Here is a 23,163-nt window from a genome sequence, read left to right as displayed (position 1 = left end):
CCACAGGTTCTTTATGAGTTATGTGCCGTGAGCGAGGTCACCTTCTCGTAAATGTATATTTCCCGTGGACTCACATAAATCAAGCCCGAGTAGTATCTCTCTCTCAGGTTGTGCAGCACGGAGGCTTCGTTGAGGCAGGTTAGGTCGGCCATGTCCTCCACTTTGCTGAAGTGCGGGGGATTCATCCGCTGCACCTCCTCCCTGGACAGTGTCACCTTCCTCTGGCTGTCTGTCAGCTCAACCTCCACCTCATCGCCGCGCTCCTCCCGAATGCTGGCCGACTGGGGATGGAAGCAGAGAGAGATTTATCAAAGACAGTATGGTGGATGAAGAAAGAGAAAGTTTCTCTTTAATGTAAGATTAAAATCGCGGAGACTTTAAACTTGCTTTAGTGAGGTTAAACACCACGGTGAACACAATGTCTGCAATGTATTTTTGTCATCCATTCGGTTAAAAATATAACAGACCAAACTGTCTCAAGCAAGTTTAGAGATTCTGAAAAAGTTCATTCATTCTGCGCCAGAAGTACTAGAAGCTAACAGGTATTTAGAAGGCAGACCATCAATTAAAAAAAACGTTATGTAGCATCCAAGATGTAACGCAACGTAGCCATACGGATTATTTGTGAGTACTGGGCTGTAACACAAAAAAAGACTCTATCCTAGTCATCCAGCTGGCATGCATATAAAATAAAGCAAACATAAATATATTTGTGAAACTGTTTGATCGAATCTCTGCCAGAGAGCTGTGGAGTCGGAGCAGTCATTGTCTTTGACAGCAGACAAGAATAGATGGCGACAGAAAAGAGGACCTCTCTTGTCCTGCTGTTGGTCTTGTGCTTGGACAGGAAGTAGTAAACTCAGATTTTGACCAGGTCACGGGACTCTCTCTACTTAACATGCACAACACACAAAATATGTGCTTGTTTGTGTGTGGGTGTATATTAGTCACAGATTGAGCTACATGGTCAGAATGTTTAAAGTGTGTGTCTCTCTCCGTGTGTTATACTGTATGAATTTGTATATTCGGTATGCGTGTGCGTTTGTCCGACATGGTCATTCTCAGATCATGAGCGTAAAATGAAGTCAGTGTCGGCCTTCGGCCTCTGAACATTAGGAGGCTGAAGGAGAGTATTGTTCTATTCATAGAGCCTGCTGTGCAGAAGAAGGAGATCCAGATAGGACATCAACTTCACATGTCACATCCTACAATATGCACCAATGAAAACTCTCAAAGTGCATGACACAAGTACCCAGTGAGAATGTAACAAGCGAATATTACAACATGGGCCTTGTGATAGTCATTAGGCCTAAATGTGTTATAGAGTATCACAAGGCATATTAAGGAATCTAAAGGACGAGGGAAAGCATAGAAAACAGGGCATTCATGGGAAAAGAAACCACAAAAAAAATGCTCACTCACACTAACAAAACGTTCACACACCCTGTGCTGCTCTGCCTCACCTGTTTGACACACCTTCAATTGAAGGCACACACTTGGAGGTAATTATTTACCAGAGGATTAATACTGAGATAGTGGAAAACGGGAAAAAACAAGTTTCATTTCGTCCTCAAATTTAACATTCATTAAAGTGTAATCTATTTCATAAGCTCTTAATTGTGTGCTTGTTGGAAACAGCACATAGCATAACATCATACAGTCATCCATTGCTCTCGGTACCCGCCTTACCTCAAAGCCATGCTTGTCTGACGGCACCCACACCAGCCTTTTAGCCGCCCAGTCGGCCTGGCTGGCGCCGGAGAACATCGGGTTGGAGGTGGGAGACCCTGGCGGTGCACCCCCTGATGCCAGGAAGTGGGTGACATCGTTGACACCGCCCCCCGTTGGCTTGGACATGGCTCGTTCTACTGGCACTAGAAAGAACGGGACACAAAAAAGATAACAATAAAAAGTGTGCCTGTGTCGAGCCACTTCTTCTTCTTCTTTTTGTCACTCGAATACTTAGTTGTGGGAGGGAGGCTTAAAACTGGAGCACAGACGATAAAGTGCAGGACTGTCGGACATTGACACTGATGTGATTCTGTGTCAAGCAGACACACACACACACACACACTCCATGTGCACCCAAACATTAAAAAAAGAGCAGTCGTAGCACGCAAATAGCATGCAGGCCATAGCCAGCTAGGAGTGGGTCAGGGATGGCCTGATTGAAAAACAGCACATCAAGGAGATGGAGGGAGGAAGGAAGACAGAGAGATCGGTGGGTGGAGTGGTGGAGGGTGGAAGAAGAGCGAGATCCATCAATCGACTGAGTAAACTGACATGACAGTGAGAGGGGGAGGGACGGTCAGGAGAGAGGAGGAGATGGGCGGAATTTATTGTGAACTGTGTGAAAATGAAGGATGCTTCTCCTGCACGCCACTCAGGAGAGATAACACTCGAGTGAAGCCCCCGTCGACAACTCGTGGGCACAGTGGATCCAGTATCCTGTGAAAGAGGAGGCGACAGTAGCTAGCAGCGGTTGCTACTCTGAGACACAAAGGCAACCTCCAGTCAGAGTGACCGTGGCGCTCCAACGGGATGTTTCGAGATTTGCTCTGACAACTAATAAATGACGCTCAGTGGTTTTGTGAGAGGATTTTTTTGTATGTTTGACTCTAAAACTTTCCATTAAGGCGAGGAGGAGTAACATTCTACTGATGGGCTGATTGCAGCTCGACCCACGGTGGCACACGATGCACAGGACACACAGCATTGGCGATAGATCAAGATATCATGCATATCTTTTTTTTTATGAACATAAATATTTGGGGGTTTTAAAGTCGGTCATTTTAAGATATCGCTATGGTCTCTTTGAACTTATGTTGGGGATTTGTTGGAGACTTTCAAAACACCAAACAATGAATCAAGGAGATAATCCGTAGATGATTCAATAATTAAAATGTTATAACTGAATGTTACACAAGGCTATTGTTGGGCGATATGAAGAAAAAATATAATACATATCTTTTTTAATCAAATACCTCTCTATCGGCCATATTGTCGTGTGGAACACAGGTGCTTTTAAAATTAATTATACTGTGAGATTTTTTACAACAAATAATGAGTCATTTGGATATAATTATTAGGTGGGTAAAGGCCAATCATTGAACAGCGAGAACAGACTGGTTGGTTCAGGAAATGACTTCATTGTAATACAACTTTTAACACCAGGAAAAGAAACAAAATAAATACTTCTGGTCATTTTACCATTCTACAATATCCCAAATCAAATACGCCATGTAGTCTCACATCAAAATAACAAATACAAGATGTATTACCCAGCCCAAAATGAATGAAGCTAACAGTCTAATTAACTACACTTTTCTCGGGGGCCAGAAAAACAGTTCTTACGGATAGGCTCATCTGATGCCATGAATTCCATGTTGAACTACAGACGCAGAAATGTAATTCAACCAGTCCGACTGGAACTCTGTGACGTGCCACAATTGTGGATGTGTAGTTTGATGAGCTAGCTGGTGAAGTGTTGACGTCAACAAATGGTGTAACTTTTGATGATTCTGGTTATCAAAATAAGGAATGGTTTGAAAATATGTCCTCTTCAGTAAACTCAGGGGATGAGAATGTCAACTTTGATCAGACAGGTTGGCGATTGTGCTGGCCTGTTCAATACTAGGCGTCTCCACGCCTCTGCAGGTATGTCATCTGGCTTGATTCCTGCCATGAGTCTCAGTGTCAGTTATTTCCACTCTGTCTGTTCGTGACAGGGCCCGGTCCTCAACCCTGCCTTAACCATACCCGTCACTCCAACACGACTCTGGGTGTGGATACACGTTGACAAAAGAGTTGCCACCACCCAGCTACCAAGTATGGAAAATATGTGATCCCTCAGTGGTATAAAATAGTTATGCACTTGTTCTTAAAGGCTATTGTTACTTATTGTCTACCAATTCCTTGAAAAGACCAATACCAACAACGTTGTAGTCCATCTTTAAATAATTTACGAGTTACTCTGTCTAAGGAACTGAATCTCAAGCCAATTTTTTTCTATGACGTTTTGAAACTGGTTACAATTATGTGGTTGTGTGGCCTATGATTTACGAGTGCAGTAAAGCACCACAGTGTTTAGCATATACAAATAAAACAGGAGTCAAAAGTGCATTTGTTGGAGACTATTTTCAGCTAATTTATTTTGCACTGCAGCAACTATTTACCTCACAAAGACAAGATATATGGGGTTTGTGAATATTCTACTTCAAGATATTGAAGAAGCCCCTGATGTGTGAACAGTGGAGATGTACTTACAAATGAAATAACAATGTCAGGCTTTGGCTACACAGGCTACAATACTTCATCATTATTATCAATTAATACGGGATTTAGGTATTTTCATAGGTTTGTCAACAATAAGTTATAATCAGCTATAACAGCAATCATAAAAGAAGACTTTGCACACCAACACATAAGCTGCAGTGTAGGACACACACACACACACACACACACACACACACACCCACACACACGTTGTCGCAGTACAACCTGGACTGACCAGCAAACTCGTCCTGCAGCAGCTGGAGTTGCCAAAACCTGACTGCTCTACTCCATAGCAACAGCCCTCAGACAATAGCTTCAGAGTATGAACTGAGGTCATTCAATGCGGGGGTCTTGTGGTGTGTGTGCGTGTGTGTGTGCGTGTGTGTGTGTGATTAATGGGCGTGGTTGTGCGTGTGTTAAACGAGTGGAGGGAGCAGGAGACGCCTTTTTTTCTTCATTTTTGCATCGATGATCATATTGTGTCATCCGCGCACTTAATCTGACAGCGAGGAAAGGTGACATTAATAAGCCACTGGCCACGATGATAAGTACAGTGGCTGCAGCCCAGCACAGCTGCGACGTGACCCCTATACATTGCATGCGTTTCAGGTCTGTAGCTCCAACACAGACGCCGAAGAAGGCAACCACACCTTGAACGTAAGACATGGGGAATCACGAGCCCCAGCCTTTAATTGACTCTGAACCGCATACATGTGGGAGCCACATAACCGAGCCATTTTCACTGGAGAGAAAAAAATGCTAGGTATGATTAATATATAACACAAAGATCACAATAGGCCATTAACTACCCTTTAATTACATGGGTCGCAATTCCTTCTAATGTGGCCATTAGACAGACACCGTTTCCCTTGGCCAGACCTCAGGTCATCTCGATGGAAGCCAGCCTACGAAGGCGAACATGAAGACCAGACCGGTGTGAACGCCTATAGCCCCCAGTCGTTTCATTTCTAGGCGTAATGCCACCGCATGTAGCTTGACCAGCCTAGCGAGGTTAGCCACTGAAATATGATCCGTTCAGGATATCACACTGGCTATTTACGAGTTGGATTAGAATAAAGACAATTAAATATCTCACCTTCAGGCTCCGGTCTGAGTCGTTGATAAGGCTGTGGGGCGAGGAGAGCCGGTTTTAGGGTGTTTCGTTGGTATTTTCCTGCCTGAAAGGTGTGTAGCCTACCGCATATGCGGCTTTTATCATTGCACCGCTCTGTCGCCGGAGCCGCACTCACACTTCTCCAGGAGAATAAAACGGAGAGCAGTTAGGGCAAAGCGACGGCTTCAGCGCCGGACAGGACTTCCTGCCAGGAGACCAATCAGATACGAGGAGACGGGTTTTAGTCACGCCTCAGGGAGAAATACATCCAATCAAAATCTATAACCGAGCAGTAGCCCCGCCTCATGAATACGACGGCAGCTTCCCGCCCTAGAACTGGCATGACGCGCGAGCGGCGACGAATGGTGTTAACTGCAGCGCAAGAATTTCACCCGTTAACTAACGCTAACGGCCTAAAGGCGGGGCTACGTGTGATTGACGCGTCAAACGGCCAATTGGGGCGTTGCAGCAGGTGCCTGTGCGGCACTCTCGCGCTAGAGTTGGGAGATTTGCGCGCCCTTTGTTTACCACTCAGTGGAGGCGAGTGTCTGCAGACACAGATCTGGGATCGGATTTGTTCGAATCCCCAACCAACTACAACCGTCGGTTTGCTTGGAATGATCTGACTCCAGGCGCGTGATTCAGATCATCCCAGAAAATCCGAATGAACCCGAGTCCCAGAGGTGCCAGGTTTCTGGGCGTTCGGTAAAGAGTTACACTAACATAAATTATAGCGTCATCGGTTAAACTTCTGAAATGTTTTATACCAGCCAAATTCTAACATTAAAAAAAACTTTTTTAAGATCGTTTTCTTTATATTTAAAATGACAATTTGCTATATAATGACAGGCTATATAATATATACATAACATATATATTATAACAAAAGAGTATATGACCATTAGGATTTTTGCACAAAGGGGGGTTTATTCTTCTGATTTATCAACAGTGAATTTTACAGGTCATTTTGAAATCACAAAAGAAATAAAAACTTGAACTGTCAAAGTTGTAAAATGTTCTCATAACTAGTTTTATTTACATCAGCAGATTTTAACATTCTTCCACTTGTTCCTGTAAAAAAACCATTGACTTGTTTGGTTACAGTTAAGGTTCAGGCTGTGTGTAATATATAGTTGTGGACATTACACAGGAAAAAGAAAGTTGACATTCTTTCTGTGACGAAACTTGGTCACCATAAGAGTCTTAATTTCTGGCAGGCAGGACATTGTAAGAGTGAGGATATTATAAACATAATCGGCATCCACTTATTATTATACAACATTTTGCTGAAAGATAAATTAGTACACTTGAATGTAAAATGCAAAAAAAGGGGATGATTACTAAAATGACACGTTCAAAATGCTCAGTAGATGTTCCCTGCAAGCTACTGTATGAAAAAATAAAGAAGCAACCCATAATTGCCATTCAATCCTCGTGTTTTATTTGCTCTACAACAGTTGTTCCATTTGGATGTACTCTGTGCCTGAGGCAGTTCTGAAATTAGATGTTTATCTTTCTCTTTACAAGTTTTACAGGAAAGGTAGTCACAGCTTTTACTTCTAGTTATATGTAGTGTACTATGTTCCACTATGCATTTTATAAATACATAAGTTAAAAATGTGTGCACTGCTAGAAGTGAGTCCTAGACAACCTGTGAAATAACCCAATGGTCCAACTGTCTGTTTCTTTCAGGTTTAAAAAAAACCAAAACTCTTGAGTTGAAGTGATGGAATAGTAAGTTCAAGTTACAAATGGAGGCAGGGTGAATGACATGGCCCACCATGCAGCTATAAATAGAACATGGAAACCATAAAGGAGAAGCGTATGGAGGATGCAAACATAAAACAGCATTAACACTAATTGTCACAGATAATGTTAACAATATCTCACCCTGCAACTGATGCTTTAAATTAGTATGTGCTGATAAAGGAACACTATTGTACTGCTGTAAAACTTCGTCAGTGATATTAGTCTTCATATAATATTTAAGTGCAAAGTACAAAGAACAAGTTCCCAGGATGTGCATTGGATAGGCTGATTATTGGTCAACACTTCACAATATCATGTTGCACCCCTGACACCCGCTCACATTTATACCAATACCTTCTATAATCAAACACTTAAATACTCTGGTGGCATAATTGATTGCAAATCATCAAAGGATAGAAAATAAACTTTCAAAGTGCTTTGTAATATGACTACAAAGTGCATATTACAGTCTTCAATATAATACAGTGAAAAGCCTCTTTATGTTTTCAGTGCATGTTCATATTGAGACTATACTCAGTTACTGAGCAGATTCACACCATAGACATTTTTCTAATTAGCTCAACATTCTGCAAAAGTTAACGCAATATATATATATCTGTCTTGCATAAGGGTTTAAGCATATTTCAAATGTGAAAGTAACTGCTGCAGACAAAGGGAGGGCCAGTTGCAAAATATCTGGTTGTTATGAAGGCACCACTCACTACACTGTTCTCACAATTTGTGAGAGAAACCAATTGAAACACATTAGAATTAGAGTAGGGCGTCACATGACTTTATGGGCACAAAAATACAGAATCATTTATATCAATGTGGTGTAGTTTCCAGTTCAACCTTTGTCCGTTGGTGCAGATGTTAGACCAATGATTTATTTCTCAGAGATGCAGATACGGAAAGCCATCATCACGACTTCTCTCCCACTCAGTTGCAGTAATGTCAGAGGTGAGTTTAGGCCTCTGTGCGAGTCACTGAGAGCAGCCTCTTAAACCTCGGATTCAGGCCAAACCACCTGCAAAGTGCCAAGACACTCAGAAGATTACAAAGTCTTAGCTCAGTCTTGAAATACTACAATCCAAAAGCAACCAAAACAAAATAATACAGATTGGTAGTGTAGATACTGTAGATCATAGTGCGAGAAATAATGTAGAGTAATTAGCTTATCTGGACACAGCTAACATCACCTGTCATTGTGTATCACTGTAGTAGTTTAGAAACACTGCATGGCGTCCTCTGCCCACATGGCATTCAACTCAACACATGTTAGATTAACTGAAGCAAATGTTACAGTCAGTGAAAAATGTTTTTTTGAATGAAACAGAACAAAAAGTCTAAAAAACAAACATACAATTAACAACATGGAAAAGAAACTGCTCAAAATTGCTGCTAGTTTTCAGCAGTGTCTCCATGTTACTGTTGCTCTGCTTTGGCTCTACAAGTATAGTCCTACGTTATCAACAGCCCCCACCAAGCTCAAACTTTCCCAAAGTGTTCATCATACTTACCATACGAAATTAAAATATTCACATTTTAAGTCAGCATCATAGTGGAATACATCCTTGAGTTGTACCTCAGAATGTACACTTCCCTTCGCTTCATACAGAAGCCACCTCAAATCGAGGTAAAAAGTGTCTGCTCATCAGTTGCGTGTGAGAGCCACCATGGGGTGCTGTTGTATGTTCTGCCAGTCAGGCATCAGAGACGGATTGGCGTGTTGTGGTGGGGATGGGCCAGAAGTGAGACTCGCAGACGAGTTTTCAATGATCTTGAAAGATTGCCAGGACCAATCAGACAACACCAGCCAGTGGAGTAATCCTTCTCTACAAGAGACTGACCCAACATGTCTCATTGTCTATGTCTGTCCATTGTATTTAGATTTATCAGTGCAGTCCTATCTGCATGGTACTTATCTAAATCTTTTAAATGTGTCTTGTGACTTGCTCCTATTCTGGACTTTCTTTCCTGTCGCATCACTGTAAACTATATGGCTTCCTATGCATTATCGTAACACCTTTAATCCCGTCTCAGTCGGTCTGCCTCGGCTTCGGGTCGTTGGGGAGGGACACTCGGGGTCCTGGTCGGGCTCATCCTCCGGAGAGACGAGCTGCAGAGCGACTTCGTTCTCATAGCAGAACGACGAGCGCGAGCTTTGAATGTACTTCTGCTCGGCCAGCTCTTTAGCGCTGCATGAAGGTGTGTTTGGGATTTCAAGTGTCCGATGGAAGAATGAGTAGTCCACCTGGAAAAATGTTACAATACATATCATTATAAGATACAAGCAGAGTATCGTTAACCATGTTCACTGTCGTACTGTAGCATGTTACCATAACTTTCTAAATTTGTTAATTAGCGCCACACAAAAAGTACTGAGGCTGAAGGGAAAGTCAGGTTTTTAGGCGTTTGGTCATAAACCAAAGTCCTGGACATATTCCAATATTGACTTGTTATGGTGCTAGATGACAAGCCAGGGGACCTCCAAGTCTGGTGACATGAATGTCTGTACATGTCTTTGCCAATCAAACCATCAGATCGTTGAAATATTTCAATTTGTCCCAAAGTGGTGGTGGACCAATCAACCAACAGTGCCATCCCCTGAGCCACACTGTACTAACACTTCGTATATGTACACCCCCAAACTACAGTAAAGTAATGGAAAACACTTCAGACACAGCTTTAAAGGGCGGAAAGGATCCATATTCTTTCTGTACACATCTCCATTCTTCCTACTGACCTGGTAGCAGTCTTTCCTTTCAAATAGCACGGGTTCGAATCTGTGTCCCCAGAGTATCTCAGAAGCCAGATAGGAGCTTCGGCACTGCGTGGTCATGGCTGTGGCCTCCACCATGCCCTCGAGTATGACCACAACCTCCAATTCAGAGTCATTCTCAAGGGTCTTTCGGTCAATCTCAAAGAAGGGTGACTCGTCGTTGATCTCGTGGACAATTGTCACTGGCGAGACCAAGAAGATGCGGTCGATGCCAGTGTCGAAACCCACGTTGATGTCCAGATTGTCCAACGGGAGGAACTCTCCCTCTTCCGTCACCCTTGGCTAAAGTTGGCAATGGAAAGAAGAAAAAAAATAACTATTTAATATATTAAACATTTCACATTCGACATTGTGATGTTGCAAACTTGATAAAGTAAAATGCAAATGTGGCTAAAAAATCCAACACAATAGTATAGAAAAGAGGGCATTCAATCTGTCACCATGAATATTGTAAATGATGACGGCATTTCCTACGGTCATCTTTAGAAATGTAATTCATCACCCTGACCCGAAAGCTTAGCATTGGTTATTATATTCAGATGAATTTCACAATACAAGTTTTTAGTCTTACCACCCATGCATAGGCTTATAACTCACCCAACCCTTACTATATGGAACAACATCCAGTCCCAGCATTTATATTGTATTTATTTCATCCCATCTGCCCTGTCTGAACTTTGATGTGGTCATGCTATTACGGAAGATCAAATTGTCTATGCTGGAGCCCCAACGTTCCTAAGATTTTGACCCTGTGGACAACTCAGCAGATACACATGTATAAACACAGCATTGTAGACAACACACCATTCAGATAAACAGGAAACATTTAAAACCACCCATGTAAGGCCAGTTAGAAAGGTAAACATACAGGACAACCACCTAACCCACATACAGCACACAAAGGAGAATGAGATGACGAAGGACAATGGTTCTCAGTTCAAGAATTGTGGGCAAGTTAATCCATGGTAAAGCTTCCCAGCCCCTGAGGGAAAATAAAACAAGCTCTCATCAACTACGGCCCACAGAATACAGGCCAGATGGTCTCAGCGCTCTCTTTCCCTCTACTGCCACCTTTTTTCCTCCATCGCTAAGACTCACAATAGCAACCTATTTTTTTTATACAATCCTACTAACTTACCATCTCATTGACTTTTTTCTCAAAACAGAAAAGGGATTCCTCTTTGCTAAACATTCTGATCTCTTTTTTTTTCTCATCATGGTCGTCATCCATCTCCCCCACTTACCTTCAGTAGTTGTGCTCGAACATGTGCCTCTACCAGGTGGCTCTTGCGTAGGTTTCCGACCCTCCACATCATGCAGAGTTTCCCGTCCCTCAGCGCCACCACAGCTGTGTCGGAGAACATCAGTGTCTCGTTGCGCTTCTTGGGCTTGGCAATCTTTGCCATAACCGCCCCGATGATGAAGGTGTCAATGATGCAGCCCACAATGCACTGCAAAACGACCGCCATCACCGCCAGGGGACATTCTTCGGTCACGCTCCTGAAGCCATAACCGATGGATGTCTGAGTCTCTAAGGAGAATAAAAAGGCCGCCATGAAGCTGTTCACTTGCAGGAAGCACGGCTCCTCAACCATTGCCTCTCTATCGGACTCTCCTCCAGACCCGGCCTCTCCTGAGCTGGAGGCAAGCCGAATGGAGAGGTCCCCATGCACAGTGGCAATCAGCCAGAAGGCAAATCCAAAGAGCAGCCAGGAGAGAAGGAAGGAGAGGGTGAAGATGACCATCATCCAGCGCCAGCGGATGTCCACACAGGTGGTGAAGAGGTCGTTAAGGTAACGCTGGCCCCTCTCGCTCATGTTGACGAAGGAGACGTTGCAGCGTCCGTCCTTGCCAACAAAGCGTTGTCGGGGCCGGCGGCTTGAGCCCCTGGTGCATCGGCGGTTGGTAGTGGAGAGGGAAGAGAGTGAATCCTGGTCTGAGGATGAATGGCCTTTTCCTCTTCCTCCTACACGACTGACTCTTCCACTCTTTAGCACCGAGCACATTCCTCCAGCTCTGACCCCGCCTTCTCCTGCGTCTCCCCCAACTCCAATGGCACTCTGCTTCTGGGTGCTGTTGGTGCTGCTCTGGAGAGGTAGAGTTTTGCCGTTCAGGGCATGGGTATTGGAGGGGCTGGTCGGGGTTCCTGACCCGGTGGGACTCCCCCCTGCTCTAGCCGTATCGACAGCACTCTGTGCCAGCCTCATGATCTCCTCCTCTTCCACTGGCCCATCCACCACAGCACTGAAGCGGCGTTTCACACGTGCCGCTCCCATCATGTACTATGATGTCTCTTTTGCTTAAGGTACTCCGTATTTCTCAGCGTGCCTTGATTTTATTGTTGATGTGGCAATTAAGCACCTTGACAGTTCACTGAGTGTGTGGTGCTGACAACACAGGCAGTCGTTCAGTCCTTCCTAATGACGAGATAGTTTTAAGTCCATCATGGCCAATGGTAACCAGGGGATTATTTCCACAGAGACCGCTACTCAGTCACTTATTTTCCCCACTTTAAATGATGTTTCCCAGTAGAGTCCATCTTTTCAATAATAGATCCCACAGCCAAAAAGTGGGCTTTCTTTAAGTAGGTCCACGGGGTGCATTCATTAACCAATATCCTCAATAAGTCATACTCACTGAGTGAGTTGAGCTGAAAAGAAGGATGTCAGCAGCAGCCAAAACAGTCCATTTCTGTGAACCCCAGTTTGGAAGAATTATTTTGACAAGGAGTAGTGGGGGCTGGATTGACCTCAACAGACAACACAGAAGCATGCAAGATTGGTACTCTAGTTAAAAACAATCAACGGGAAGCCGCGAGCGTGGATCTATTGACAAAAGCTATACACTGATAATGCAATGGAGAAATAGGAAGGAGATGTAAAGGATATACAACTTGCTTTAGGGTACCTTTTCTAATATTGTGACAAGATGCATCCAAGACAGACAAATGCTCTAAATTAACTTGGGGATAATATGATAAACATATTTTCAACATGCAGTCGAAATAGAAAATTCTAAAAAACATGCTAATTCTTACGGTCAATGTTCTCTCCAGTTTTAAAACCCCTTGGTATGAAGAAACAAAGAATGCAGTACTTTAAGTACATCAAATGCCTCCTCTCATCACTTATCATAAATAATTCAGTGCCAATATGTCTTGGATAAAGCTTTGAATAAGTGTTAAGTTGCCACCTTAAGAGGGTCCCAACAGAAAGGACGTTTTGTTTTCCATTCCCTGTTCGATCATGCCATTGACTCAACAATGTGCCATTTCCTTGTTGAGGGTGTGCACATCTGTTTAATTGCCATTGTCACATTTGTTGGAGACTTGTTTAATAACTGAATAATATTAACCTGAACTACAGTTCCTCAGACCAGACATACCTCGTTACAATTCAGCATTATGCCTGAGAAATCCCCTACGCCTGACAGAAAGTAAGAAGGGAAGAAAGGAAAAGACAGAGTTTACTTGATCTCCAACAATACTTTGTCTTTTAGCTTTAAGTGGAAGATGCATATGGAGGCAAGTACACAGGTCACCTGAGGAAGTTTTCTATATTTTTCTGGAGGCCCTTCTCCAAAGTGGATAGATCAGGTGTGTGCCGCAGAAGGAGAAGAGCTGAGAAGTGCTTCGAGCTAAAGTGGCTGAGAGTGTAACTTGGTTTGCGGATTGTAGTCTCTTACTCATCTCTGTTTGAATCACCTGAGCATCAGAGAGTTTCCACAAACAGAATAGAAGATTATTCTATGCATATGCAATATGGAAACAATAACACGTGAGAATAACTTAGAAGTGCTAGCTGAGAAATGTGCAAATATATGTGGAAATGAAAAAAGTATGCCTCAAGAGTTCGTATTTACCTTTCCCAACCATTCCCAGAGACCTTTACTGAATCCTGTCAAGTATACGCAGCATCCACATCCTCTTTGGAACAGTGGACAGAAAGAGACCCTCACCCGTAACCCCGCACTGTGGTGAGTACAAAGAGAACTGGAAAAAAAATAGACAAGAGCTACTGCTCTAACTGTACAAATATGGAAGAAGCCATTTCACTCAGCCAGCAAGAGCAGGGTAGAAAAATATCTACAACAAATGGAAATGGGGAAAGAGATCCCTCCTGAAGTGGGAAGTGACATAAGGGTTCATCTTTGTTCGTATGTTGACCTCTCTTTAGGACACATGTTCAGTGAAAGCACTGAGCTCCCAGAGAAAGTCAAGGAAAGTGTCAGCTGGTTTTTTGATCGTCTTTACAGAGATGTGGGTTGCCTGTGTTGGTGTCCCTTTGGTTTAGGACCTTCTTGTTTAACACACCGCCGCCAATCTTGAAAAGAAATGACAAAAAAAATAAGAGAATGACGATTAAAGGCCAGGTAGAAATAACACAACTGTGATGAAACAGATACTTTAGTAGTTATCTTATTGTCTCAATAGAAACAATTCTTAAAATAATATATATTCACATTTCAAGTAAGGAGAATATGATATAGTTCTAAATGGATGGAGATCAGAAGCAATTTGTAGTGTACCTCTTAGGAGTCTCTCATGCAGTCCTTGAGTCGTTATTGGATTATTTGAGCGGTTATTCCTTTAGACTGCCTTGATTTGAAGAACCACAAGATGTCATGACACAGGAAGAAACCTCGCCGAGATGTACCTATGGAAGCCTGTGTCGAGCAACAGAGAAAAATAATTAAGTCATTTTCAATTTGTATCTTCTGAAACACAATCAACAGTGTCTGAATATGAACTGAACTGCTGGGGCCTCGATTTCAGTCAGGAAACTAAGTGGTACGGAGGGACTCATCTTTTATAAATAAGCAATACTGGATTAAAGCCAATAGACTAGAAGAATAGGAGCGGATTTTCTTAGGCAAAGGTTGAGACTGGGATTGTAGCTCAGATGAAGGACTGAGATATACCGGGCCTCCGGGTCGGTGCAGGGTGAAGAGGTAGTCCTTCCTCATGAGGTCGCATATGGCTATTCTGCTGATGATCCATCGAGGTCTGGGTCTGGGGAGTTCTGGCCTGACTACGCTGACTCCCCCTGCCCCTGTTTGCACTGAGACCACACTCCTCCCTCCTCCCCACCGCTCCCCCCCCCGATCGTGGCACCGCCCATCCATCGTGGAATATGCATCGTGGATATATTACATACATATGTTCTATTCCATTGCTCAATTCACATTTAATAAATCTTTAAACTCTACTGTCCTTCTGGTCACATTGCATCTGTCCATCCTGTCCATCCTGATCCTGTCCTCCTCCTTGCCTCCTTTTCTTTTTTTTCCCTTTTTGGGAGTTTGGGGAGTTTTTTTTCCTTTCTCCGATGGTTTTGAGGTTTGATGATGGATGTGTGTACAGATTGTAAAGCACTCCGAGACAAATTTGTAATTTGTGAAATTGGGCTATACAAATGAACTGAATTGAATTGAATTGAATAGTACGCCTCGCGGTGGAGATGGTGATATGCTGTGGATTACAGCTGCGCCTGTGACTTTGGTAATCTCAATGATGGTTTTGCTAATCCTTTGAGGAGTTACGTCAGAGCCACTGTTACCAAAGGAGGTGGCAAGAATATATATATATATATATATAAACACACACAGGAAATGTTATCCATTTATTTAAAAATATATTAATTACCTTCGCATTGAAAATGCCGGAAGGTTATGTTTTGATCGCTGTGTATTTATTTATTTATTTATTTATTTGTATTGAAAACTCAAAAAGTATTGAACCGAATCGCATGAAATTTGGTGGGATGATTGTTTATTATCCGGGACCAGTTGATGAGATCGGGATCGATCGGGTCAAAGGTCATGAACAGGTCAAAATCTTTCGCAGAACTCAAAAAGTATTGAACCGATCGCATGAAATTTGGGATGATTGTTTATTATCCGGGGACCAGTTGATTAGATTTTACCGATCGGGTCAAAGGTCAAGGTCAAAGGTCATGAACAGGTCAAATGGGAATGAGATCGCATGAAATTGGTGGGATGATTGGTTATTATCCGGGGAGATTTGATTAGATTTTGGGATCAATCGGGTCAAAGGTCAAGGTTATGGAAAGGTCAAACTCTTACCATAGCACGATACATTTTTGTCCAATTGGCATGCAACTAATGCCAAAAGGTTCATAATTCAATGCCCAATCTTGTGATATGCGAAGGTATGCGCTCTACCGAGTGCCCATTCTAGTTTAATAATGCATTGACAGGATTTGAGATAATATGGGAAAACGTAGTTTAAATCTAATCTAATGTCACACGTCATAAATTATGCAGATTTGTAAATATATATTTTCACCTTGATTAAGCAGAAACTGATCAATACTCTGATTCTTGCTCATTGCTCATGCTTTATTTGACTAGAATCATAAATACAACCACATGTCCCACTTGGATAAATAAATAACGTAGAGCATCCTTTTGGCCAGAGCAATTAAAATAGATTCTGCTGCATACTTGTCCACTGATGTGATGGACCATAATGCATACATTATATACCTGAGAGCAACAATGATGATTGCATACAGACCCATCTCTTATTCTATCCACTGTAGTCTAATTGGGAAAATACCATTACAGTGAAAACTAGAATGGACACTGGGTAGAGCGCATACCTTCGCATATCACAAGATTGGGCATTGCATTATGAACATTTTGGCATTAGTTGCATGCCAATTGGATAACAATTGACCGTGCTATGGTAAAAAGAAGATTTTGACCTTTTCATGACCTTGACCTATGACCCGATCTATCACAAAATCTAATCAACTGGTACCTGGATAATAACCAATCATCCCACCAAATTTCATGCGATTCGGTTTAATACTTTTTGTGTTATGCGAATAACACGCATACAAATAAATAAATAAATACACAGCGATCAAAACATAACCTTCCACATTTTCAATGCGAAGGTAACAATGCATGGCGGTCCAGGATTTTATAGGTTCAATAAAAATGCATCAACATGATAAATCCACCACTTAGGCTTCCATTATGCTGCTAAAAGTAATACAATTGGTGAAAGATTATCAAGATAGCTTTATAGAAATCACAAATGTTGGAACAATATCAGAAATGAACTCAAACTCAACCATGTGTTCTTCTAAGGGCTTAATTTTCACAAAATACCAAAGACAGACTTTTCCAGGCTTGTGTTTCTCATGTAATGTGTAATGTGTGACGAGGCAGTCTTGACCTTGAGGCCTCGACTGCAGCTCCCGCCAACTCTACCAAATGAACGCGCTCTCACATCTGCTATCTCTGTGATTGTGTTTAAGTGTCGCCGGACAACCGACGACAGTGGCCAAAGGAGGTGATGAGGGTTGTGTGTGTGTGTGTGTGTGTGTGTGTGTGTGGTTGTGTTTTTTGTGTGCGTCTATTGGCAATGTGAGGGTACACGTGTCCTTGCGTTAGCAAACCTTATCTTAGTGAGGTGGCAAATGTCTCAAATACCTTCTGACATAAGAACATGCAGGGTGTTCTGGGAAAACTGTGGGAAAGTTGTTGCTTCACACGGTCACGGCAGCATCTGATCTGCAGTTTTGCCTTATATGACGGCTGAAATACTGCATGTGATGGGATCTCTGTTCGGGGGTCCCTTCAACAAAGACCAGCCTCGGATTAGTCATTGTATATAACAGGTTATAAGCTATTTATAGTCATGAAGTTCAAGAATCCAGATGCTTTTGAAAGCAACAGAACACACATTATAAAGTATAAACAACATGTATAGATAAATACAAGATCTTTCAAGGTTGTTTTAAACAGCTTGAAGAAAAAGAGCTACGTTTCTCCTTCAAGTCTTTAGGATATGGGGGAGTTTTTTAGCAATAATTATCATTTGTTACTTATTAATACAAATTACTAAGTACTCAACATCAGCATAAAATAAAACCAAATATTATGCAGAGTATGTGTAATCTTCTAGCAGCAGATGGTGGTTCCATAACAAATGCAAACTAGAATGGGCACTCGGTAGAGCGCATACCTTCGCATATCACAAGATTGGGCATTGCATTATGAACATTTTGGCATTAGTTGCATGCCAATTGGATAAAAATTGACCGTGCTTTGGTAAAAAGAAGATTTTGACCTTTCCATGACCATGACCTTTGACCCGATTGATCCCAAAATCTAATCAAATGGTCCCCGGATAATGACCAATCATCCCACCAAATTCCATGCGATTCAAGAAGATTTTGACCTTTTTCATGACCTTGACCTTTGACCCGATCAATCCCAAAATCTAATCAAATGGTCCCCGGATAATAACCAATCATCCCACCAAATTTCATGCGATTCGGTTTAATACTTTTTGAGTTAGGCGAATAACACGCATACAAATAAATACGCGGTGATTTTCAATGCGAAGGTAATGAAGCATTGACTGGGCAGCATCCAGTGGCTAAATGATAACCTCAGCCAATTGTTGAAAACATAAACAGCAAATGTGTGTGCTGTGTGTGCTCTCTCTCTCTCTCTCTCTCTCTCTCTCTGTGTGTGTCTGTCTGTCTGTCTGTCTTAAGATGGTGCGGGTTGGTTAAAACTCTGCAGAACTCTTTTTCTAATTAAATAAATACTCAGAACATTAAGAAGTATGCAATCAAGACTAATTAGGTTATTTAAATTAAACCAAACTCCATTACTTTTTATAGATTTCTGCTACTTTAGAATTAGTCCCATTCAGTTACACCATCTTCACTTTTCAATATATGCATCACAGAGCTCAGTGAACATCACGCTGATCACATTTGAACTTTCTCAAAAGGTGCTATCCATTACTTAAATACAATTGTTATGCTAGACTGAAATAAGTAGAGGTTTCTAGTAAGCCAGTGTAAACTTGAGGGGAAAAAACTCAAAATTCACGGTGCCCCCCTTCTTCCTCAAAGATCACTAGAGATCTTCCCGAAAGTGTTGTTGCACGATCACCGGGGGACATCTCATGACTGCATTAGCTGCTTTCACACAACCGGACAAAGAGAACAACTAAGAGTTTGATAGCACCATTGTTCTAGTCTTTGAGGTAGGACTGAACATTTACACGTCATCATTTATCATAATTGGAAAACAGCCAAATCAAGGCATTTAAAATGTTGTGAGTAAAAGGACACAACCATCGTGCAGCCAAATTAAATATTGATGTACGGATGTTGTATCACACAAGGACCCATCGTAACAAAAAATCTTAAATCAGAAAGCGGCGTGGCAAAATATGCGATCCAGTTGTATCATGGAAGGTGTCGATCCAGGATTTTTTTTAGCTTGACCCATAAAAGGGACAAGTCATCTTGGCCTCAGTGTTAATTATTTTGGACATGTTTTTTAACCCTCCTGTTACCTTTCGGGTCAATTTGACCCCATTCAATGTTTAACGTCGGTGTTCTTTGGGGTCAATTTGACCCCAGGCTGTTTTTCACTGTCAAACATATAAGAAATATCAACTTTTTTATATATTTAAAGGGCTATTTAGGTAGTCAACAAACAAACAAAGTACCTCACACTTAAACTTGGGAAACAATATTAATTCTAATAATTTTTTGGAGGTTTTAATTGCTGGGGTCAAATTGACCCCGAGGGTAAAATATGTTAGTAAATGTAAAGGTAACAGGAGGGTTAAGAGAAACTGTATCCGTCACTAACTTTACCAAAGTGCAACACTAAATTACTAGAGTACTTTTTCTTGCGGACTGCATTGGATGCTATGAATTGGTTATTGCATATTTTGAATCATGGTTACCCCAAACCTATATCAAGTCAGTTCACACAACTCACAAACCACACATAGGATCAAGTCTAAATCATTTGGGCAAATCAAGCTCTCATCTGCTCAGTATCCTCTCCGTCAGTGCTTCATTGTTCACCAAACAGTAACATATTTTGATTTTTTTGTCCATCTTCCAGTCCTGCATAGCATCCAATAACGTTTAATTTGGCTAGATATGAATGCAATTCTTAAAACGTCCACATATATATTAAAATAGAGGAAACCCACGTTTGAGCATCCTTTTTGGTTGATGAGCATGTTTCCTGTTAATGTAAAGAACCACTCTTATTCTCAAGTGCCATTTGAGGCCAACAGCCACTCTTCACAACTAGACTCACAAGTTACAAACGCCATTTCAGCAGTTTCACAAATATCATAACACAATGTTTTAAGCTGCATCAACTCATGCTTTTTTTTTCAGAATACAATGAAGTCTAGGTGTTTATACTTTTTTAATTCCACTTCACGTTCTCAGGTTGCTTTTATACGGACAACAAACACAGCGATACAAATAATTGTAGATACATATTTTTGTTGTTGTTGATTTTTTTACCTAAAAGTGCTGCTTTTTCAACTCCTTGCGCAGATAAATCCAGTCAGCACTTACCAGTCGTTGATCTTTTTCTCCCGTTAGTTCAGCGCGAGGTGACGCCGTCAGTGTACTTTATGTCCCTTCTTTCACAGAGTTACTGGTGGTCTATACACACCGAACCAAACACGGATGAGAAGCCATGCGCGAGCTGTCCCTGGCTCTCGGTCCCGTTGACTGTGCGCGAGCCCTCAGGTGGCGGATGAGCGCCCACACGCTGCGACGCTATCTGTCCCCAATCAAAGCGCGCGCCTCTCGGCCCTGCCGTGACCTTGTGACAACTTCCTGTGTTGATCATCAAGGTTAAATTCCAGTTCAAATGTGTAATATACATGGATGATTTATGACGGATTAGCCTTCTGATTTTGTTTATTTAAAAAACACTTTTATTTCCAGTAAAACTTGTTACACAGATGGCTAACTAAGCAGTTTTTGTTTTACTTAGAAATTAAACAATTATTTTATATATCTTTCCCTTCATAAAGAAAAAAACACCTATTTGAAAAGCCTGTTATCTATGTTGTCTGTACACTTTGAAATCTCGTTTTACAGTTCTTTTTGACTGTCATGTAAGATTACTGGATCTTACTGTTATACAACTAATACAATTTAAAAATACTTTCATTTGTATTGATAAATACAACTGTAAATACGTTATGAAGAGTTGTATGAAGGTCTTTGTCATTGTGATGTTATTCAAGGTTTGGCCAATAAATGCCAATAAAGCTCATTTGAATGTAAATTTGAAGGCCAGACAGACGGGAAAAGAAAAAAGACAAGAGAAGGAAGTGGAGAAACAGAGTAACCAGGGCCCATGGAGCCTGATTACAGAGTAGTGTGAGTGGGTTTGTGTTGGAGAGAGAGACACAGCGACAATGTGTGTTTACTAATACTTAATCTGATTTTATCTCCATCAAGGCGCCCAAGAAGTGACCTATGATGTCATGAGCTCTGTCATCCGATAAAAATAAAGATCGGATTAAAGATGACCGAGAGCAAAAAAAGAGACGTAATGCAGCAGCCACAACATTCAGCTGCATCCAACAACATACACATGTACATCCCTGTGCATTTACTATAGGAAAATAAAATATATTGTCACCACAGATCAATGTAGGAGATAATCTTTATCTGCACCCTCTGCTTTAAATTGCATAAGTGTGAAACTCAACGGGACGAGAGGGCAGAGAGAAAGTGTCATGGAGAGGCACGATGATGATGTCAGATGTTTGTTTATGGTCCGACAGACGTGACCTTAGAAAGAACTATCAGAATGTTGTTGATGAAGATTACATTGAGAAGAGGAGGACCTGTAATCAATCTCCCGATGGTGCCTTCTCTCTGGTCGGCTCAAATCAGAGACAAACTGCATCTGCAAAGAATTTCCTGGTTTATTTTTCTTGCAGAGAATCAGCCAATTCAAACACGACCGGAAAGTATTGACCTGAATTTTAATCTAGAAACAGGGTTACTGGGGTTGCCCAGGTGGACTGGGGGGGTTAATCGCTGACCGTGAACTACAATTTTACAACAAGGGACCTTTAGTGCATGTTCCTCTCCATCCCAAATTCAAATGAGATGCATTTGCAATAATATAAAAGTGAACTTGTTTCCAAAGTTGACATTATTATCATCTGTCTCATTGTACAGCATTCTATGAATAAGGCATGAATACATTTAAAATGTGGTAATCTGTTTAATGTGACTGGATGTCCATGTGTCATGTAAATAAAGTTTCATTTGATTTGATAGTGCCAAACTGTTGCAGCAGCGCAGCTTAAAATAAACAGTGAGAAATATGTTTATTTGGGAAAAAAACTAGATTGACTGGTAATGAAGCATAAAACCAACGCTCGTTTCTAACTGCTCAACAGTGAGCCGACATTTCCACTATTTAGCTGCGACTTTCACAGAGTGAAATGAATCATCTACTGTTCAACAGTAATTTGGAAACTTGACATTGTTTCTTATGAAGAGGGAACATCTGCAGAGTGAGGACGGAGATCATCCTTATTTTTGACAGACCAAGAGCAACCCTGTACATGTCCTGCATATTAATTATCCCATTAGTAATGATGGATGAGTGTGTTGGGATGTAATACTGATCCTGAGCCACCAGTGGGCAGAGAGAAACAATGTTTGGCCTCCATCAGGGAGCCTGCGTTGAAACACCCTCAGTTAAGGACTTCAATGTTTTCATTCTAAACTGGCGCTCAGCTCTCAGACTGCAGGTTGACCAGGGGCTACACACCTGGCCTCCGAGGGGCTACACACCTGGCCTCCGAGGGGCTACACACCTGGCCTCCGAGGGCCTAATTATAAGCAAACATGTAAAATCAGCAGCTGTGGAGACACTAAAGAAGCACGACTCCACACCTTGGGGTGTTTTTTGACTTGAAAGATGCTAAATGGAGGTGACGAGAGAGAAGCAATATTTGCGTACACGTTTGGTTTCATAGAAATGCCTTAAAAAGTAAAAAGATGTGTGAAGTTGGTGTGTGCAACATGTTGAATTAAGTACTCATGATGTTAAAGTCGCATTTATTTCATTACTTAGTATGTACACATATCCCTAATCAATCAAGGGAAGGGCATTACTAAACTATTCTTCTTGGAAAGTCAGATCCATTTCCCTGCTGGCTGCAATGAGGACGCTCCACGTGTTGCCTGTGAAAGGATTTTTGCAGACGGAGCAGCAAAGTCAGGCTCAGTGTCTTTTAAAAGGTTCCAGATTATGTCATGGTCACACAAGGCCCAAATGTAATGCTCTGTGATTTCAGGGGTAAGCGCATATTGGTTCAATGTGCGGTGTCTCTGCTGACTTACTTCAGGGGCTGACGCAGCAGAACGACCCCCTTCATTTCTAACGAGGGATT

The 23,163-nt window shown here is 41.8% G+C and overlaps 2 protein-coding genes across 4 annotated transcripts in view; both read right to left on the bottom strand.

Moving 5' to 3' along the window:
* The window catches only part of myh14 (myosin, heavy chain 14, non-muscle), a 28,740-nt gene extending 23,261 nt beyond the window's left edge, over positions 1-5,479 (bottom strand). For all 3 annotated transcript variants that reach the window (XM_056443604.1, XM_056443605.1, XM_056443606.1), the window contains exons 1-3: positions 5,372-5,479; positions 1,690-1,874; positions 75-281 (exon numbers count right to left, since the gene is read on the bottom strand). In XM_056443604.1, the coding sequence (XP_056299579.1) occupies positions 75-281; positions 1,690-1,857 (375 nt within the window). In that variant the 5' untranslated portion in view covers positions 1,858-1,874; positions 5,372-5,479. The remainder of the gene's footprint in view (positions 1-74; positions 282-1,689; positions 1,875-5,371) is intronic.
* An 815-nt stretch (positions 5,480-6,294) lies between these two features.
* On the bottom strand, positions 6,295-20,418 carry kcnj14 (potassium inwardly rectifying channel subfamily J member 14). The gene is made up of 6 exons (XM_056444953.1): positions 20,306-20,418; positions 14,448-14,585; positions 13,782-14,242; positions 11,165-13,623; positions 9,885-10,202; positions 6,295-9,392 (listed from the first exon to the last, which is right to left on the bottom strand). The coding sequence occupies exons 4-6, from the start codon at positions 12,197-12,199 to the stop codon at positions 9,153-9,155; spliced, it is 1,593 nt and encodes a 530-aa protein (XP_056300928.1). The 5' UTR covers positions 12,200-13,623; positions 13,782-14,242; positions 14,448-14,585; positions 20,306-20,418; the 3' UTR covers positions 6,295-9,152.
* Between the last annotated feature and the right edge of the window lie 2,745 nt (positions 20,419-23,163).

Source organism: Pseudoliparis swirei, chromosome 22 (assembly GCF_029220125.1).
Source record: "Pseudoliparis swirei isolate HS2019 ecotype Mariana Trench chromosome 22, NWPU_hadal_v1, whole genome shotgun sequence".
Taxonomy (NCBI): domain Eukaryota; kingdom Metazoa; phylum Chordata; class Actinopteri; order Perciformes; family Liparidae; genus Pseudoliparis; species Pseudoliparis swirei.
The sequence above is the reverse complement of the archived record's forward strand: the minus strand, read 5'-3'. Positions and strand labels throughout refer to the sequence as shown.

Coding starts and splice junctions, on each gene's coding strand:
- kcnj14 (XM_056444953.1), bottom strand. CDS start 12,199: ATGATGGGAGCGGCACGTGTGAAACGCCGCTTCAGTGCTGTGGTGGAT. Junction 10,203..11,164: donor TTCGAGCACAACTACTGAAG/GTAAGTGGGGGA, acceptor TGCCAACTTTAG/CCAAGGGTGACGGAAGAGGG. Junction 9,393..9,884: donor AAAGGAAAGACTGCTACCAG/GTCAGTAGGAAG, acceptor ACATTTTTCCAG/GTGGACTACTCATTCTTCCA.